This window comes from Micromys minutus (assembly GCF_963924665.1).
Source record: "Micromys minutus genome assembly, chromosome: 9".
Lineage (NCBI taxonomy): Eukaryota > Metazoa > Chordata > Mammalia > Rodentia > Muridae > Micromys > Micromys minutus.
The window spans coordinates 33,094,109-33,115,433 of NC_137978.1; the positions used below are offsets into that span (position 1 = coordinate 33,094,109).

General features: G+C 37.5%; 1 protein-coding gene across 6 annotated transcripts in view; it reads right to left on the minus strand.

Annotated features, from left to right (window-relative positions):
- The window catches only part of MAST2 (microtubule associated serine/threonine kinase 2), a 142,803-nt gene that overhangs the window by 40,007 nt on the left and 81,471 nt on the right, over positions 1-21,325 (minus strand). For all 6 annotated transcript variants that reach the window (XM_080921516.1, XM_080921514.1, XM_080921512.1 and 3 more), the window contains one exon: positions 7,192-7,283. In XM_080921516.1, the coding sequence (XP_080777642.1) occupies positions 7,192-7,283 (92 nt within the window). The remainder of the gene's footprint in view (positions 1-7,191; positions 7,284-21,325) is intronic.

Here is a 21,325-nt window from a genome sequence, read left to right on the forward strand (position 1 = left end):
GGACCTCATGAAATTGCAAAGTTTCTGTAAGGCAAAGGACACTGTCAAAAGGACAAAACAGTAACCAACAGATTGGTAAAAGGTCATTACCAATCCTACATATGATAGAGGGCTACTATACAATATATACAAAGAACTTAAGAAATTAGTTAGACTCTAGAGAATCAAATATTCCTATTTTAAAATGGGGTACAGAACTAAACAAAAGAATTCTCAATCGAGGAATATCGAATGGCTGAGAAGCACCTAAAGAAATGCTCAACATCCCTAGTTATCAGGGAAATGCAAATCAAAACAACCCTAAGATTCCACCTTATACTAATCAGAATTGTTAAGATCAAAAACTCAGGTGACAGCAGATGCTGGTGAGGTTGTGGAGAAAAAGGAACTCTCCTCCATTGTTGGTGGGGTTGTAAACTGGTACAACCACTCTGGAAATCAGTCTGGTGGTTCCTCGGAAAATTGGACATAGTACTACCTAAGGACCCAGCTACACCAGTCCTGGGCATATACCCAAAAGAAGCTCCAACATCTAACAAAGACACATGCTCCACCATGTTCATAGCAGCCTTATTTATAATAGCCAGAAGCTAGAAAGAACCCAGATGTCCTTCAACAAAGGAATAGATACAGAAATTGTGGTACATTTACACAATGGAGTACTACTCAGCTATTAAAACAATGACTTCATAAAATTCCTAGGTATATGGATGGAACTTGAAGCTATCTATCATCCTGAGTGAGGTAACCCAGTCACAAAAGAACACTCATGGTATGTACTCTCTGATAAGTTGATACTAATCCCAAAAAGCTCAGAGAATACCCAAGAAACAATTCACAGAAATTATGAAGCTCAAAGAGAAGACAGAAGGTGGATGCCTCAGTACTTCTTAGAAGGGAAAACAAAACGCTTATGAAAGGGAATAAAGGGACAAATAGAGAAGCAGGGATTAGAGAAAAGATTGTTCAGAGACTGCCTCACCTGGGGATCCATCCCATATGCAGCCACTAAACTCATGCACTATTACTGATGTCAAGTAGTACTTACTGGCAGGAATCTGATATAGATGCCTTCTCAGAGGCTCTGCCAGAGCCAGAGGAGGATGCTTGCAGCTAACCATCAGACTGAACTCCGGGACCCCAATGAAGGAGCTAGAGAAAAGGACTGAAGGAGCTGAAAGGGTCTGTAAACCCACGGGAAGAACAAAATTATTAACTAACCAAACCCACCACAGCTCATGGAGAGACCCATGGTTCCAGGTGCATATGCAACAGAGGACAGCATTCTCTGGCATCAATGAGAGGAGAGAAAGTCCAGCACAGGCTCATTTTTCCAATGTAGGGGAATGCCAAGGTGCTGAGGTGGGAGAAAAAGGTTGGGAGAGGAAACACCTTCATAAAGGCAATGGGAGGGGGAGGGAGGATGGAATTGTTGAAAGGGGGATAAATAACACCTGAAATGAAAATACAGAGAATATTGAATTAAAAAGAAGAAGAAAAAAAGAAGAAATGAAAACCCTGCAGGCTGGAGACATAGTTCAGTGGTTAAGGGCATTGGCTGCTCTTGCAGAGGACCCAGGTTCAAGCTCACCACCCACTTGGCACCTTACAACTGTGTGAGGGGGTCTGAATACCATCACACAGGCACAGATGCAGTCAAAACACTATTTAGGTATATTGTGTACACATTATAGAAAATCATAGACAAAGATTTTTTTTTTTTTTTTTTGAAATCTTGGAAGGTAGGAAGACACGCCTTCCCCACAGAAAAGCAGAGACAAGATTACACCCTCACAGACAAAGGTGACAAAAGGGTGAAATGGTGTGAGGGGAGGGAAAAAGCAAAATCTTTGGAAAATTCTATGCCCATGAAACTATTCCTCAAAAGTAGAAGAAAAATACCTTTAAAAAAAATTAGCCATTTAATACCAGCAAATCTATCTTCAAAGAAATAGTTAAAAAGCAGTTCATAAAGAAAAAAATTGTATAGGTAAGAAACTGAATTCTACATAAAGAAAATATTTGGCTTAGGACATGGCTCTATTCTGAGTGCTTGTTGGAAAAAAAACACATGGCAGACAATTATTTGTGAATAAAAATTTATTATTTTATGTGTACGAGTGTTTTTATCTGCCTGTCTGCATGCATGTATGTGCTCCACATAAATGCCTGGTGCTTCATGAAGCCAGAAGAGGATGTTAGATCTCCAAGAACCAGATAGGTAAGAACCAAATCTGGGTCCTCCTCTAGAACACCAAGTGCTCTGAACGCCAAGCCATCTCTCCAGCTTCAATATTCCAAGTCTTAAAGTGCATTTGCCAAACAACAGAGCACCAAAATGCATAAGGCAAAAAATGAACACAATCAGGGGTGATGGAAGATGACATAATAGTTACATATTTTAATGTCTTTTCAAGAGAAAAGGCAGATTTAGAAGGCAGAAAATTACTGAAAACTAATTAAGCTAATCATAATAATTTTATGAATATAATGGACATTACAACTATTCCATCTACATACCATATCAAAAGAAAAATGCATGTCATTTTTCATATCATATGAAAAATTCATCAAAATAGATTACAATCTTGACCAGAATATATGTCTTAGCAAGCTTAAAAGAACAGAAATCATTCCCTCTGCTTAGAGCAAAATGAAGTTAGAAACCAATAAAAGATAGATGTTAAAAAAAAAAATCTCCTAATATTATATACTCAAAAATATTTGAAAATATTTTGAACAAAATAATAACAAAAGCACAATTTATCAAAATTTGTGAGATATAGAGAAGTTAGGGAATGAGAGCATTAATGTATAAACTAGAACAGATAATCTATTAGCGATAATCGCACCTCAGAAAACATCATTTGCTATGATACTGCCACTGTGCAAAGCTTAGAACAGATAATCTAAATTCATTCTAAGCTTACACTTTTAAAACTAGAAAAACAGTGAATTAAATTTTTAACTATTCAGGTAGAAGAAAATAAAATTTAGATATATAATAAAATTAGAAACAAAAATAGGCAAAAATCAATATGATCTACAGGTTTGAAAAGAAAACCCAATCACACTCTTGTCAAAGTAGGGGTACAACTACACACATATTACTAATATCAGAAATTAAGTGTTGGGTATCACTAAGCATCTCAGGAATTAAAAGCATTAGTAAAGAAATACTATGAATAATTTTATATCTGTAAATCTTATAATGCAATTAAAATGCATTAATTTTATAAAAATATAATTTGATAAAACTATTTATATAAAAATAGGTAATATAGGCAGGCCTCAATCTACCACAGAACCTGAATCAGTAATTAATAATCCTCCAAGGCAGAAAGAACCAGTTTCAATTGCACAGTTAAAAAAAGAATTATACCCATTCTACAAAAGCTCTTCCAAAACAAAGAAGGGGAAGGAATATATTCCAGCTTATTCTCAAGCCAGTCTTTACCTTAATACCCAAATCAGACAAACATATAAACAAAACCACACACTATTATCTTTCATGATTAGATAAAAAAATTATCAATAAATTACTAACAAGTTGAATTTAACAATGCTTATTTAAAAAGAACTACACACCATGACCAATGGGGCTTATCTCAGGAATGTAAGCCAGTTCAACATTTGAAGAAAATCAACAAAATAGGTATAGCAATGGAAATGTTCTGTATGGTACTACAATGGGCAACATATGTCATCACAAATGTGTCTAATATTTATCATTAGTAGTAAATTCAAATATAAAACTACTTTTGGGTAATACTGATGTATCAGTGTAGGTTTACCAAGTGCAACAAATTACCATTCTGGCAATAGAGACCCTTTACATGTGTAGAAACAAAGTATGTATCTTGTTGAGTTTTGCTATTAGCCTAAAAGTAATCTAAAAAAATAATGATTACTTAAAATTAAAAAAAGGAAGAACATAGTATGCAGAAGGCCCTGGGATTAACAGCCCCCCCCCCGCCTCTCTTTGTCACATACACACATGATATCAAATACATAACCCCAAATAAAACAGAACTAAGGAATGTCTATTTCCAGAATAGCTAAGTACCTATTGAACCAATCTTACTCAGCTGTACCTGTTTATAAACTATTCAATACTGAGCAGTTAAGAGCATGTATTGTTCTTCCACAAGCAGAGTTCAGTTCGGAACACTCTGAGGGTAAGGTGGTGAGAGCACCTGTAAATCCAGCTACAGTGGGACTCCAACAGCTCTGGCTTCCACGGGCACCTGTACTTACAGGTACATACTTAGATACATGACTTAAATAAGAAAAAGATACTTAATATACTAAATTGAACTGTAAAGAATTTATTTAGTTACTTTCAAATTAACAGATCTATTATTATTCAAGAGATTCAAGTCTTAAGGGGCTTAGAACTTTCAGCTGTATAATATTTGACAATTTAATGGATGTCAAGTTTGACCTGTATGGAACAACCATTGATGCTCCTGAACAGCTGGTTAAGTATAGTCTACATTCACCCACACAATGTGATTCATGCCTATTCTTCCTCTCTGAATTTTCTGCCAAGGTTTGCTGAAAGATGATTATGAAAACATTTATGAACTACTAGGCATGCTATAAATACTAACTCACAGAGTTAAATTTCAAAGACCCAGGTGGGCAGAAAAGACTGTGTAGTATTTATTTTCAATCAAAATCACTAGAGTAAAAAAGACTTAGTTCTAAACTTTGTCAGAAATCTAGAGATAATCATCTCAGAGAGGAGTAGCCAGTAGTATTGTTGGGATTTAGATCCAGGACAAACTGTTGAGGTGCACCAAGGTGGATCTGGCCTCCAGGTTCTCCCAGCATTCCTTAATCCCTACTCATTACAAGGCACACCCTGCCCTCTGCCCTAAACTTTCCAGCCCTGGGTCTGGGCTTCCAATCCTCCAGATCCTATATAATCCAGACATTTGCCTCTTTCCTCTCTCCTCCCAATAACAACTTCCCCCAAGCTCATGTTCCTTGGGACCAGTGAATTTGCCCAAGAGCTGCTTCCCAATAAACTGATTATAGACTATAATGTAGCTTGAATTAACCCATTTCACTGGCAGAAAATAACTTAATCAGTTATTACTATAGCTAAGTACTTACATTCAGCTATGTGTGGTGTCTAAAGAAGCTAAATTTATTTTCATATAATGAATATCTAGGCCAGACATATGCTAAAACTTTACAAACTTCTAGGATGGAAGTGCAATTTAAGGGAAGCCAGAACCCATTAAATACATTTGCATGCACACACAAAAGCCAAGCACACCAAAAAGCCCTAGGGAATTATGTAAGAAAAAAGTGAGAGCTTTGCTTTAAAGGCCAAATATATAATTCCTTTTATTGTTGGTAGTGTCTTCTAAAGTCAGTTTTTCAGATAAGCTCCTTTTCCAAAGATGAAATTTAATTATTATCCCTCTCAGAGTGTAGATATTTACTCAAAGACTCGGTAAACCAATAGCAAAGACAAAAGCCCTCAAGACTAGACCAACCTTAAGCCTATGAGATCCACCTGTTTCACTACTTAATATCCCCTTTTATTAATCAAAGACAACCAAAGGTCAGACTTAGGATATTAGTACCCAGCGATTAAGACAGCTAGGAAGCAATCTTTGAATAGTTTCCTATTGTTCCAAACTTATCTATTATCATAAATGCTATGTTAAGAAGTTCTGCTCTAAACAGGATACAATTCCTGCAGCAAAGGTGAGTCTGACTCTCATGATACAAGCCTAGAACAAAATACTTGGCTAAGTTAAATAAGGTCCCTCTCTTAGTTAGTAGTGTAGGCCTGAGTTAGTGCAAACCCCATTCATTATAAACACGTATCTCCCTTAATCAGAAGCAAATAAATCAGCTCTTATCCTATCTATAAAAAGTTCATATTCTATATGGAGCTGAGACTGACTACAAAAATAATATGTAAAATCAATGTCAATATGAAGTAAATATCCTTCAAATTTTGTTTTGATTCTCAACTGAAAAAATTAACATAAGTCTTACAGAGTAGGAAAATCCTCTGTGAAACCTTATAGCAGTTTCCTTCAAGATCAAAACATTCCATTCTGAAGGGATGCTCCTTAAGCAGAAGATAAACAACAAAAAATAGATTCAGGAAGTCCCTAAAACTGACTAGATTTACTAGTGCCCTCCCTGCCAGAGTAAACAATAAAAACTAAAACTCCCTTAAACAAAGCTATAAAAAAGACTCTCAAACTAGTCATGCTACAAAGACAACTCTCAGACCTGACCACCTGCCTAAAAGAAACAAAAACCAGTGGAACTGTGTAAAAGAGGTTTAAACTAACTAGGTCACTTGGAAAGGATACTCTGTTGAACTACTTGCAGGCTGCCCCGTGTGTGCCAGGTTCCCAATTTTTGTAGGCTGTCACTTGTGCTGGGGTGGGCTATGGATATGCACCTGTCTTTGAGTTATTTCAGCTTTATAAGTAACTCCAAATTGGCTCATCATCAAGTGAACTTTGGTGGTAGTATCTGTACTTTGGTTTGTCATGGAATCCCTATCTGGAGTGAATAGATGTGTGTTTTATCTCCCCAGGGGGTAGGGGTGGGGACAGACCTGTCAGACAACAGTAGGACAAAAATGTTACTGGCTGGTCATCATATGACCCAAGACAACTCAAGCCATATGTGGTAGAAAACATTAGAACAGAGGCCATGGTTCAGAAGACTCAAGTTGTTTCAAAAGATGTACAAGACTAGAAATAATGCACATTAGGATGTACACATACTCCCATAGAAAGAAAGTCTATGAACACTTCATGTGTTATAAACTTGGTGTTCCTCCAGCCTGACTTTCAGCTTAGTTGCTAACACAAGCCCTCTTTAAAAGGCCCCTTTGGACATCACTGCATGTGTTCTTGTTCTCTCTCTCTCTAACCCTGTCTCCTACTCTCTGTCTCTATCCCTCTCTCCTGTCCCTACTCCAAGATGTCCTTTTGCCCTCATCTACTTCCCCAAAAAATCCCTTGTGCTAGATCTGTTGCTTGTGTGATTTTGTAGCATTCCTTGGCTTCAAGTAGCCAAGGTAACATCTGCTGCTTTAACAATGCATTAGTCATATAATGTCGAACTCAAAATATGAGAAGTAGGAAAGAAACTTGGTGTCTGTGGACATGTTTTATTAAACTTTTAAAATCTGCAAGCACTTACCTGTATGGCCATGAAGTGGGGAGTGTGGCCTTGGTAGTGTAGGTGATGTGCTAGAGGTTACAATCAAACTCTTTCGGTTACTTGTCCGACAACTGCAATAAAGACAAAATGTCAGTTATAAGCATTCCAGGTTGGTTATAGAGGCACCTAAATAGCATGATTCCCTCGGTTGAACAATATCGTGCTTTAAACTTCACTGTTCACCAATTACTGTGTGAATCACCTAAGACTTCATAATTCAGTTCATTTTACCCTGACTTTTGTCTTGACTTACATTTTTCCAGTGTTAATTAAATCTGCTTTCTGAAGAAACCCAAGAACATATCTAGGGGCAACAATCTTGTTCTAAATTGTAAACTTAATTTGGAAACTTAGCATATGTCACAATATTATTTTATTTAGGCTGGTATGGGGCACTCGTCAAGCACATACAAGACCCAGAGTTTGACTGCAAGCATGAATAAATACACAAGCAAATACACAAAATGATCCGACTTTTATCTCACAAATTCAATATTCTGTCATAAAAAAGAAGCTAATTTATGCAGTTTATCAAGCTATTTTTACAAATAGTGAATTGATAAATCTTTATTTTGGAGTTGTTTCAATAAAACTGAATTTCCTTACAAGTTAACAATACACTTAATTTTCCTATGATCAGAGAAAACCGAATCCTGATAAAAGCCATTTTAGGCCACATTTCTTACTAAAAACATTTTGCAAATGTATTTTAAAGACAGTCTATTTTTTATTTAAAACACCGTGAAGAAAAACAAAACAGAAAGGCATTAAGAAGTCTGCCAAGCCTGCTGGTAAGCCAGACCACCATATTCTGCCCCTACTCCCAATCACAATAACTGACCAGATCCTATTGTTAGGCAGAGCAAAATCAAGACCAGCTTGGTCAACAAGAAAGTGTTAAAAATCAAAAAGAACCAAAACGATAAGATAAAAAGACTGAAAAATAAAATAAAAACTGAAGATAGTAAAAGTTATGCCAATTAAAAGTAGCCATCGATTGTGCAAGAATCAAGTATGATGATTCCCAAGTGTCAGTGAAGGCTACAGGCTGCACATGGAGACCTTCCGAAGATATCAGAAAATCAGAGACGGAGAAAGCTGGCGGTATAGAGAAGCATGAGAAGTACTGGACTTTGTGAGGTTCAAAGCCTGCAACCTTTCTGAGTAGGTTGCTGGCAGTACTGATCAAATGAGTTTGTCTTATTAACTAAAAAAGACATTGGGGAAGTTCACTGAATAGTTGAACTCTTACATACTAAGGCCCTATTACATGTGCCAGGAAGATAGTAAGTAATACAAAGTCTGTGACTGCAATGAACAGGGCTATGGAAAAAGAGCCCCTTCCCTGGGCTGGTGTGATGGAAAAGTGGGTAAAAGCACTTGATTATCCTTCCACAGGTCCTGAAGTTCAGTTCTCAACACCCACATCAGGTGGCTCATAACTGCCTGTAACCCCAGCTTCAAGTGGAATCCAGTGCCTTCTTCAGGCCTGAGAAGGAACCTGTGCACTTGTGGAATTATTGACACAGAACAAACTTGTGAATATGGAATCCTTCCCAAAAATAAACTAAAGGAATACAGAATTACATAAACGAAGACCCTTAGACCACAGGAAAGTTATAATAGATGAAAATCTGGATGACTTCACAAAGACACTGTTAGAAATGCACATGAATATAAATATAAACCTCATGTTCCTTTTAAAATATTTAAAAAAAATTTTTAAATGAATTATTATTATCATGGGACTTATAGCATTGAAACTGGAAAGAAGAAATAGTTAATGCTGTCTTAAAACTCTTACATTAATTATGACATATATGAGAATAAACAAAGTGCAATTTTGCTGTACTATAAAATAATGCAAAATATTATAAGAAGGGGGGGGAGAGAGGAGGAGGAGGAAGAAGAAAGATTGTAAGGTGCCCCAGTGGGTGAAGTTGCGTGCTGCCATGCCTGACAAGATGACCTGAGTTCAACCTGCATTTCACAGTGAAAGGGAAGAAGTGACTCTGAAATTGTCCTTTGTCCTCCACATCACAACTTGCATGCTGTGGCACAGACATGCAAGGGCACACAGAAATAGTACATGTTTTTAAATAGTAAATATTTTACACTTCATCTTGCTGTCTGTTTTCTCATTAGGCTGAGCTAGCTTGAAGGACAATGTCTTTTATATTTGCTTTGCTTACTGCATGTTGCTAAATCCTAGAACAATGTAAAGTAGGCTCTCAAATATTTGTTAAATAAATTGATGAGTATGATTTGCTATAAAACTAAAATAAAGACAATAAATATTTACCTGTGTTACATGTCAGTAAAATTATTATTTCTAAACTTACTATTGTATAGAAGTTAAAATCCCATGAAACTTAAGGGATCAATAATGGAGTTGAACTATATTTGGTTCTTTAAACTTTAAAATAAAATATAGAACACTAAAGATCATATTTCTAGATGACATGCCTTGTAACAAAGGTACACATAATCTCACTTGGATAATCTGTAACAGCTACCCGAGGGAGAAGAAAGGTCAGATGCTCTGTTACAGATGCCATGATCAGCTGAGATCCAAAACAAGGCTCAGTTTTCCCCTTTGATAATCTCTAGCCATTTCCCCATAATCAGGAGAGAATCAAGACTTTCATCTCAATGAGAAGAAAGTATTTGGTATCTGGAGAGGTGGATATACTAACCCAATTAATGGTAAGTAACCTGAAAGTTCTTTGAACTGATGCTCTGCTGCTAACTACAAAAATCTGGTCAGTGGGTGAGGCCCAGTGTTTCATCTTACATGCATCTCACTGTGACCATTTTAGTGGACAGTGGGACCAGGGTCTCAGACACCTCATACAGTCTCTGAAACATCACTAAATTATTAAACAGTACACAGTGTGGACAGGAAACTCTACTGTGTATCTTTAAGCACCTCTGAATTTCCAATCCCAGAAGCCTACTTCCTATTTGAGTACTTGGCCTTATAGCCAGGAAAAGACCACTTTTGTTCCATTCAGTGTAAACAAGATAGAGAACCTGGAGCAATTTCTGACAGTTCAATAATAATCAAGATGATATCCTTGTTAAGACCAAGATATGAACACTGGTAAAAAAAAAAAAAAAAAAAATCACTTCTTGTCAATAAAGGGAAGTATTCTTAAGCATACACAGTAATAATCATTACCAATGCATCTGTTTCTCTTACACAGATCATTTCAATATTCTTTTTCCCTCCCTCTTATAGTTATCCTCTTTTTAAAATTTCCTCTCTATTCCTAACACATACTGCCTACTAGTGACCTTTTTAAATTAAATACCTTCACTCCACTCAAAATCTTCCAAAGGCTACTGGTTCTAAATAGGAACAAGTAGACAGTGGGTGCAATGTACTAATTCTTTCCTTTATCTAGCATGTCCTTTTTTTTTTTTTTTTTTGTTTTTTTTTTGTTTTTTTTTAACATTACATGGTTTAAAAAAAAAAAAAAAAAAAAAAACCCTCCTTACTCCTTTAAAACTATTCAAATGCTACCTTCCCCATTTCTGTATGTGATACTAAGACTATTCTCCTTTATCTTTACTTCCCAGAAACACTTATCATCTTAGACATATTATATCAAAAATTGTTAGGAATAATGTCTGTTTCTTTTCATCTACAATAATCCCCAAGAGATATCCCTGTCACTCAGAAATAGTGCCTCCAGCATGGCCAATTTTTCTAATCTTAAACAAATGAAAGTATTTCCATAGCAACAGTTAGCCAGAGTCCTCTCCATTCTCCAGGCTACCAATCAGAGAATCTAGAGGAAAGACCCAAAATCCTTTTCTCCAAAGCTAGTAGCAGCTCTCCTTGAGTTTAGCTGCCTATTAGAAAGCATTCATGTCTTAACAAACTAGACTCTTCATCCACTTTCTGACAGGCACTGGAAAATGGCTCAGCAATTGGGAGTACTTGCTGTTCTTGAAGAGAATAGTTTGTTTGGTTCCCAGCCCAAGTATCAGGTGTCTTCAGTTCCAGGGGCTCTGCCAACCAATACTGCCCTCTGCTGGCACCCTCACACTCATGAGCACCCCCTCCCTAACACACATGATGGCAGGATATATGGGTTTTTTTGTTTTTTGTTGTTGTTGTTTAAGTAGGATCTAGTCTGTAACGTAGGCAGAGAAGATGGAAAAGGGTATACACAAATAAATGGTCACAGAAACAACATATGTATGTAATCATTTGAAAATCCAAATGTATATCAACTAATGACTGAACAAAATACTATATATCCAAAAAGGGAATAACGTTCAATGATAAACCTGAAGAATCATTACATCAAATGAAAGAAACCTGAATCAAAGCACTGCAACAATTACTTGCATGTGAAATGTTCAAGTTGAGTGTGGTGGTACATATCTTCAATCCCAGTACTCCAGAGCCAAAAATATCTGAGTTCAAGCCCAGCTTCATCTACATGGTGAGCTCTAGGTCAGCCAAGACTAAATCGTCTTAAAATAAAATTAAGTAATAAAATATCAGGCTAGCTGTTGCCCAGGGCTAGGACTAATTCAAAGGTAAATACAAATGGGTAAAAGTGAACTTTCCAAGAAAATGAAATGTTCTATATTTTGACTGTGTGTATTTTTTCTAAATGTAGTAAAAAACTACCAGGTTACTTATAATGGCCGTGCTTTATAACATGCATTACATCTTAAAAGCCTCCTCCTCACCAAGCCTAATGCCACCAAGCCACATTCCCACTTACTTGTGATACATTCAGTGGAGTTCTGAATTCTCTCTCCTCCCCTTCCTTAATAATGCAGTTTAGAAGCTATTAGATACTTGTAATGTCCATGTGGACAAGGGTAGGTGGTAAGATACTTGGAATGAGTTGACAGAGATGTTGAGATGTTATCTACTTAAAGAAGACACTGTTGGTGCTTCATGAGATGCTGGGCAACCAACAAGGTAAAGAAAGTTCTTGTAGCCACACATGGTCAGTGGGTACAAAAGATTAGTTGTAAACTGAAAAAGAAATTAAGTAACAATATTGTGGATAATTAGAGTCAGAGCTCTCGCAAAAAGAGGGGGGAGGAGGATTGCAAAAACAGAAATCACTAATAGACAAAATTGAAATGAACTAGAATTAAAAGCAGTGGTATCAAGTAAGCCAAGAGTTTTAAGACATGTACATATTACCTAAAAACAGTATACACAGTATAGCAACTTCTGTTAAATAACATTTCCCACTCACAAGAACTATGCATTTTACAGAATGCCTAAATCAAGGGCTAGTGACAGGAAGTTAAAATTAAGCCACACAGGACGATTTTATGAGACCAAAAAAAGTTTTCACAAGAATGACATATATATAAAATATATGTTAAAAAAGACATAAAAGCCTACATGAAGAAACTCTCAGGACCAAATAGTATAATTTCAGCACCAGCACATATAAGGATATTAAAAGATTATAGGACGAAGAGATGGTTTATCGGTTAACAAGAATCAGGTTAGATTTCCAGCACCTACAAGGCAGTTAACAAATGTTGGTAAAGCCAGTTCTGAGGGATTTAACATTTCCTTCTGGCCTCTATGGGTACAGCACTCATGTGATAAAATAGACAAAAAAATATGCAAAATAAAATTTAAAAGCACTTTAAAGAATAAATTATACCACATTAAGTAAAGTAGCAATCTATTAGGTTTGCGTGATACAGTAAGTGATAAAAATTAACAACAGGAAAAGGCTTCCTAAAGTGAAAAAATATTATTTAGCAACCCACGTAATGTAATAATATGCTCAAAGCCATCAATCATCAATGGATACTAAAAATTAGTGAGTAAAGTTATTATTCTATGTAACTACCTATGTTTGTCTGTCTACCTATCTGTCTGTCTGTCTGTCTATCATCTATCTTTCATTGATTCTGGGTCCCAAACCTAGAACCTTGAAAATGCTAGGCAAACCATTCTGCAGAGTGGCAATGCTAGCTCACTGTGTCAAATATTGATAAGGATAATTTAAATTTTCAAATTTTTAATTAGGAATAAGGACTTACACAAACATTCTCACAAGATATTTGTCAACTAGGAAAAGATTTAAAACCAATGGTAAGATAGTTCTGTGGACAAAGAAGTTTGCTACCCAGCCTAATGACCTGAATTTTATCTCTAGAATGAGCAAGACGAAGAAATTGAGAACCAACCTCTCCAAGTTGAAATCTGACCTCCACATGTTGTGGCATGAGTGTTCAAAAAATTTTAAACATAACTACACTGGGCTTTATAATAATGCCATAAAAATAAAGTTTGTGTTATCTGATTATTCCTTCAAATAACTGGTTGTGATTTTTTTTTTCTTGGGTTTTTGAGACTGGATATCTGTGTGGTTTTGAATACAAGATCTGCCTGCCTCTACTGCCAAGTGCTGGAATCAAAAGCATGAGCCACCACCATCTGGCCTGGTTGTTGGTTTTCTAAAGTGTCAAGGACATCAACACTGAGAAAGCAAAAACTGTTCCAGGTAAGAATACAGATGATAAAACTCTATCACATGATCATGGACCAGAATTTTAACATAGTATACATGCTTCTAGGGTACAATGTGATGTTTTGATATATGCATAAAACCGTGAAATATAATAAAACCTATACATGCTAGGCAATTGTTCTACCACCAAACTGGGTTAAACCTCTAACCTTTTGAATAATAATGATACTGGTTTTTGGAGGAAGGGTAAGGTCTCATGTAGCCCTGACATCAGATATGTAGTGGAGGATGACCTTAAACTCCTCTCTGATCTTCTTCCCTCTACCTCATGCATGTTTCGGGTCTGCACCTTATCTGTTTTATGCAGTGCTAAAAAAAATCCAGTCCAGGGCTTAATTCAGGCTAGCAAGGTGTTTTAAATGAAACTTCCCGTCAAGGTTCATATATCCTGAATGCTTGGCTCTTGGTAAGTGGAACTGTTTGGGAAGGACTAGGTGATGTGGCCTTGTGGGAGTAGGTGTTGCCACTAAGGGTGGGCTTTGAGATTTCAAATGCTCAAGCCATCCCAGTTAGCTTGCACTCTCTGTATCCTGCTTGTGGATCTGATAGTAGTTCCCAGCTACCACTCCAGCGCCTGCCTACCTGCTGCCACGCTCCCCCTGTAATGGCCAGGGAACTGTAAGCTGCCCTCACAAATGCTTTCTTTTATAAGTTGTGTTAGTCATGGTGCTTTGTCACAGCAGAAAAAAAAAGTAACTAAGACACTAGCGAGTACCAACTGACAGTTTTGCCTCTATTTTTAGTTTTCATAGGTTTGTTATGGTTTGTTTTATTTCGTTTCTTGGAGAACCAAATATGCTTTTGTTGTTGTTTTTTTTTTAAATAAAACACAAAGTTATTAGCCACCATGTGAATACTTGGAATCAAGCACAGGTCTTCTGGAAGAATAATAGTCAGTGCTCTTAATTGCTGAGCCCCAAACTAAAGTTTTCCAAAATAGCTAATCCAACTGAACATTCCCACCAACAGGTTCATATGAAGTGTTCTCTTTGCTCTTAAAGAGTTTAGAATAAATTAGGTTCATGAAAATACCAATTTTAGAAAACAAAGATTAAGACTATTATTACATTAGTTATTTTTCTAGAAGATGCATTGCAATACCAACTTATTCACAAAAATTCATTGTAACAATTGTGTTGTGTTGACCAGGCCCATAAAGTAGAGAGTTTAACAAGCCTCTAACTCTTTGCAGCCACAACTAAATCAGATTCCCTTAGCAGTCAAGGAAGCAAATGATTGGGAAAAACTTTTTTTCCTACATGACAAGAGATTATCTTGAAGCAATTAAAAGACCTTAGATGAAGTGCCCAACAGTGGGGAAAGGGCAAAGAGTCCACCTCCAGTAGATAGAAAGTCCTCAAGTAGGGGGATGATGCTGCCAACCCACAGTCAAAATTTCTGACCCAGAAGTGTTCCTGTCTATAAGAACTGAAGGAACAAAAATGGAAAAGAGACTGAAGGAAAGGTGGCCCAGTGACTGGCCCAAATTGGGACCTATCTCATGGAGAAACACCACAGTCTGAGACTATTACTGATGCTATGCTGTACTTACAGACAGGAGCCTAGCATGGCTGTCCTCTGAGAGGCTGAACCAGCAGCTGACTAAACAGACGTAGATACTTACAGCCAACCATTGGATTTAAGTCAGGGACTCCCGTGCTGAATGAGGAGAAGGATGGAAGAAGCAAAAGAGGAGAGCAACCCCATAGGACGACCAGCAGTCTCAACTAACCCAGATCCCTGGGAGCACCCAGATACTGAGCCACCAACCAGACAGCATACACTAGTTGGTATGGCCTCAGTAGGAGAAGATGTGCTGAATCTTCCAGACACTTGAGGCCTCAGGAAGGGAAAGCATCCTCTCAGAGACTGGAAGAGCGGGTAAAGGATGAGGAACTGTGGGAGGGGGGACTGGGGATGAGAACAATGGCTGCATTGTAAATAAAACAAATAAAATTGCTTTATAATGGGTAAAAAAATTCTTATTGTTAAGTAATAACAAGGAATCAAAGATAAAAGCAAACATACGGAGTAAGACCTAACTACTTACTGGAAGTGTTTAAAAGACTAAACAAGGACCCAAGTTCAGCACAATAGAATTCATGAATGCAAAAGGACAAGGGAAGAGGAGAATAAATAGCAAGTGCTAAAGAAACAATGGGAGAGGAAGGAATGCCTCCAGAATGGGATACCATTTCCAAATTCACTCTGAGCTTAGGAGTTGCCCTCTACTTCCTATGCCTCTTTACATCATCTTAATTATCTCCAGCTGGTTGTCCTCTAGATGACCTATCATTATCATCCAACAGGGCAGCTTCTCAGCACCTGCATTTGCCTCAGACTACTTCTCAACAGCAGGTTCATCTTGCTTCAGGAATCTGCTGCCCTGCTCCTCTACCACTATATCAGACTTCAATTCAAGAATACTGGGGTTCTCAGAGGGTACACAAGAATTCAGCAGTAAGAATGCCATCTTCTTCGTGACACTTCTAGCCAATGTCTTTGATGAGGTTTCTCACAAAGCTAAAAGTATAGAGATTAGATCCTGACTCTCCTCCGAGGTACTAATCAGACTGGTGCAGGTGGTTAGCAATACAGAAACCACTCAGTCTTCATAGCTTTGAAAATTTCATCCTTTTGATTATAGTTTATGTAACAAGTGTGAGAGAAGAGCTCATTGTGGCTTTCATTTGATTTTCTCTAATAGAGATGCTAAGCATTGAAAAATGTTTTTAATACAGTTATTGACCACTTTGTACGTCTTTTAAAAAATATCTACAAGTATTTTGTTTAGCTTACTTAATTAAATTCACTAATACATTAATGTTGGAGATTGAACCTCGGACTTCCCACATGCTAATCAAGTATTTTACCTTCAGGCCACACAGACCTCCTTTACCGACTTAACAACAACAAAAATCAGGGTTGCTTTATTGTTATGGGGTAGTTTGAGCTGCTTGTATATGTTTATTTTATTAAAAACTTAATTTATATATATGAGTGTTTACCATATGCATACCTAGTTCCCAATGAGGCCAGGAGAGGGCACTGGATCCCCTGAAAGTGGAGTTACAAATGGCTGTTAACTGCTACATGGGTGGTGGGAACTGAACCCAGGTCCTCAGAAGAAAAATAAGATCATGTTGTCTGTAAACAAGGATAATTATACTTCTGTATATGTATGCCTTTATCACCCTTATCTCTAGCTAAAACTTCAAATGGCATGTTAACATCAGAGGAAGTGGACATCCTCTGTTACGCATTTTAAAGGAAACGCTTCCAGTTTCTCCCAGTTTAGTATAATGCTGGCTACTGGTATGTGCTCATTATTATGTTGACGTTATCTTCTGACTACGTTTTCTGTCCTTAACCTGACATATCAGTTCCATTTGTTACTTTCTGTACACTGAGTCAAACTTAAATCTCTGGGATGAAAGCAGTTGGGTCATGGTGCCTCATCTTGCATTTAATTTGCAAAAAACTTATTCTGAGATGAAAATGGTGGTATACATTTTTAACCCAGCACTTAGGAGGCCTCCCCTTTTGCCATTTAAGTCTCTAGGAAGTCTCTTTACCTGTAACACAGAATGAAGTAGTCAGCTGAAATGGCACCAATAGCTGCACATTTCAGAAAGAAACTACCTGTTGATATGAACTGTCTCATCAAAACTGACGGGACTTTGTTATATGTTATATGGAAGAATTTATGTGCAATAAATAGGAAGTGACCTAAAGCTAGAGCCCTTCAAATACCAATATGACTCTCATAAAGATTTCTTGCTGCAAACCAAAAAGAACTGTAGCAGCTACAAACTGGCTCACAGTTCTATGTCCCACACAATTACTATTACCAAACTTCTACTTAGACTTATAGCTGGGCTGGAGACTACTCAGAGACATAACATAACCACTGCTTTGGTAATATCAACTTGTGTAATCTGCCCTGATAAGGATTAAATGAATCAATACATACAAACCACTAAGAAATGCTTAGTACACAATACATCTTAGTAAATACCACCTATTCATATTCGGTAAGGACTATATCATATAGCCTGGATTGACTTTAACCTTGGAATTTACTTGAGGCTAGCTTTGAACTCCAATCCTCCTGGCTTCACTTTTCACACATTAGAAATTATAGGCATGTACCATTATGTCCAGCCTTTCAAATTTTCTTGATAAAGCATGATAAAACACAAAGGAATCTGTGTTTCTAACAGTTTAAACAAATTAGTGAATCAGCCCAACATCAAAATTTGATAACAGAAACATAAGCTCAAATATTAAGAGGTCTAGTTTTTTTTTCCCTCCAAGATGATGAGGAAACTAACCAGATTAACTTTTGTGTCCTTAAACCCAATCAACCAGCCTGGCAGTGGTGGCTCATGTCTTTAATCCCAGCAATATAGAGGCAGAGGCAGGTGGATCTCTGTGAGTTCAAGGCAAGCCTGGTGAGAATTACTGAACAGCTGGGGTGTTAACACAGAAAAACCCTCTCTTGGGGGAAAAAAATGGGGGTGGGACGCACAACAACCAATCAACAATCACCCAGGTATACAGCTTTACTTCCGACTACTTGGGAGGCTGAGGCTCCCATGAGTTTAAGGTCAGGCTGGACAACATAGCTGTATCTCATTTAAAATAAAATTACAAAATATACATAAAGCAACAGACATTCAACAGAAGGGAAACTTAGTCTGCCCCAGCTCACTACCTAGAGAATATTTCTAGGAAACAACACATGACAAGGATATACAAAGAGCCCAAAAGTCTCTCTGAGTTTAGGAGATAGAATTTGGAGAGGCTAGGCTGGCTAAAATATTTCAAGAGTACCAGAAGGAAGAGAACTACAGAAAGAACTGTGGAAATCTGCAAAGCACAGTTGGGTAACTCCCAAGGTTTTAGCTGAGTGCTAATTACTGGATAAGAATAAGAAAGCTGCCAGAGAAACAAAGCAGGTGGCATACTCCTCCACCTCACAAGGGCCAAAAGACTCTAACTTTTCCACCAGCATGACCTCAACAACTTACAATGTATAGAAATAAAGCCAAATACTAAAAAAAAAAAAAAAAAAAAAAAAAAAAACCAAACAAAAAAACCAAAACAAAACAAAAACAAAACAAAAAAAAAAAAAAAAAAACACTAGTTCCAAAATTTGTTCTGGCCACACCAAACAAAGATTAAAAGTAATCCACATAAGCATCCAATGGTTTAATACATGTATCTTAGAATCCTAAGACTGTTTAAAGAATTACAAAAATAATCTGTAAACAATCAAAACCATCTTCTCATACAGTGAACAAACATGCAAACAAGGTTATCAGAATACACAGCAAATTTCATATTTTATGCATATCAATGTAAGATATTGCTCAAGGTTGTATGTTCTAAAACTACAGAATTAAGGAGTGCTCCTAGTCCAAGCCATGTGCCAAGACTAGACCCACATTAGGGTGCTATCCATCTGTTTACCTGTGCTCACCTCACACACCAAGAGTTGCCTGAAAATAGGGTCAAGCCCTTGACACTGTCTAGTATCTAACACTATCCCAAGTGACCTGCAGATTATGATCTCCAAAATCAAATTATGTCATTTAAATCTGAATACCCTATAAGTAAAAATTACTTAACCTTTTGACTTCTCGGGTTTTTTTCCCTAATAAAAAGTTTGGCATATATATTTTGATCTTCTTTTTACAGGCTTTTACCCCATTTGGCTTCCAAGATACCTTCTTGGTTCTTCTTTCTGAGCAGTGACTCAGTCTTTACTCTGCTAGTTCTTCTTATCTCCCTCCCTAGTAAGAGTCAGCTTGCCAACTCAGTCCTTTGACATTTTTTCATCTTCTATCAAAAGAAACTCAGACAATCTCACAAATCACTAATATGCTCTCAATGTCTAATTATACTACCTGTAACCCAGATTTTGCTTCTCTCTCGCTGACTATGTAATAAGTTATCCTGCAATTTTTCAATCTTAACTCCAATTTTCTGGCTAGTGAATCCAAATTCTTTAGCTATTCCTAATGTACCTTTTTCTCAAACCCCATATTGACTCCATTAACAAATTCTATCAATTCTATATTTCCAGTAACATACTGGGGCTTAGTGGGTAAAGTGCTTACTGTGTGAGCATGAGGACCAGAGTTCAGATTCCGAGCAACTGATACAAAAGCCAAGTATGGCTACATGCACTTGTAATACCAATCTGTAAAGGTGGAGGCAGGAAGATCCCTGGAACTGCAGGATGTGAAGGGGCTGGTCCTTCAGAATCAAAGATGCAGGATCTCCAGGACATAGGGGCAACAAAAGATTATCCCTTGGTTAACCAGTTTAGTTGATCTGTGAGCTTGAAGTTAAGCTTATGTCTTTAAGGCATAGAGAATGGCCGAAACACCCAACACCTTCTTCTGGCCTTCATTTCCAAGTGCAGATTCGTGAGTACATAACTGCACACTCATGTGTATGGATCCTTTCAAACACATTGGTATACTACACAGATACAAGCAACAACAATAATAATGAACTCCCAAGCAAGAGGCCTGCTGCCCTACTCATCATACGTATGAGGTAGAAGGACAGAAGAGAAAAAGAAGCAGAACAGTTTGTACACTACAAAGAGAGGCAGAACTGGAGATGTGACATCAATCCGGGAAATCCTGATGGGAGGAGCCTACACTGCTATCTGAGCCCATGGTAATGTTCAGGCCCAAGATGCCTCCAAGGGCTATGCATAGGCATGAGGGGCCTATGTAGCTGTTCATGTTACCACCAAAGGTCATGAGGTTCATGTTTGAGGGTTGAGCTGGGCAGTGCGGGAGAGCTGGCCCAGATGACATGAACCAGGGAAGCACCCAACCCAACTCAGCACTTGGGAGAGCTAGCCCCAGTAGCTTAGAGACCAGATTCAGGACTTTGAGCTGGCCCACACCTACATCTACCCCATCTATGAACTGCTGTGAAGGTGCTGGTCCTGAAGAACCAAAGATGCAGAATCTCCAAGACACCAGGCAACAACAGGATATCCGAGAGTAGTCCCAGTGAGTGTCCAGTATCAATGTAGAAGAAGCCAAACGTCTCAAGCCACATCAACGACTCATCACAACGAACATTTACTGTGACAACACTGCAGCTCTAGAATGAGATGGCTCTGTTGTTGTTTTTACTGTTGGGGACTTTGTCTTTTTGTTTTCTTTCGGGGACAAGTTGAAAGGCCTGCTTCTAGACGTGTGTGTGTGTGTGTGTGTGTGTAAAGATATACTTATTTTATTTTATTTAGCCTACATGCTTGCTTAATCTCTTGGAACTGAGGTTATAGATCATTGTGAACCACTATGTGTGTGCTGAGAATCAAGGCCAGATCCTCCAAAAGAATAAGTGCTCTTAATTACTGACCCAACTCTCTAGCCCTATACTCAGATATTTCTGACACATAAGATATAAACTTGTTATGAGCCACAGGGTTTTAGGATGCCCACAAAACTATATTAGTACCAATATGCTACCCTACTTTCTTAAAAAAATTTGAAAATAACAGATCTGTGAAACACTTTTACAGCCTCTTATCAAATTTTTCCCAT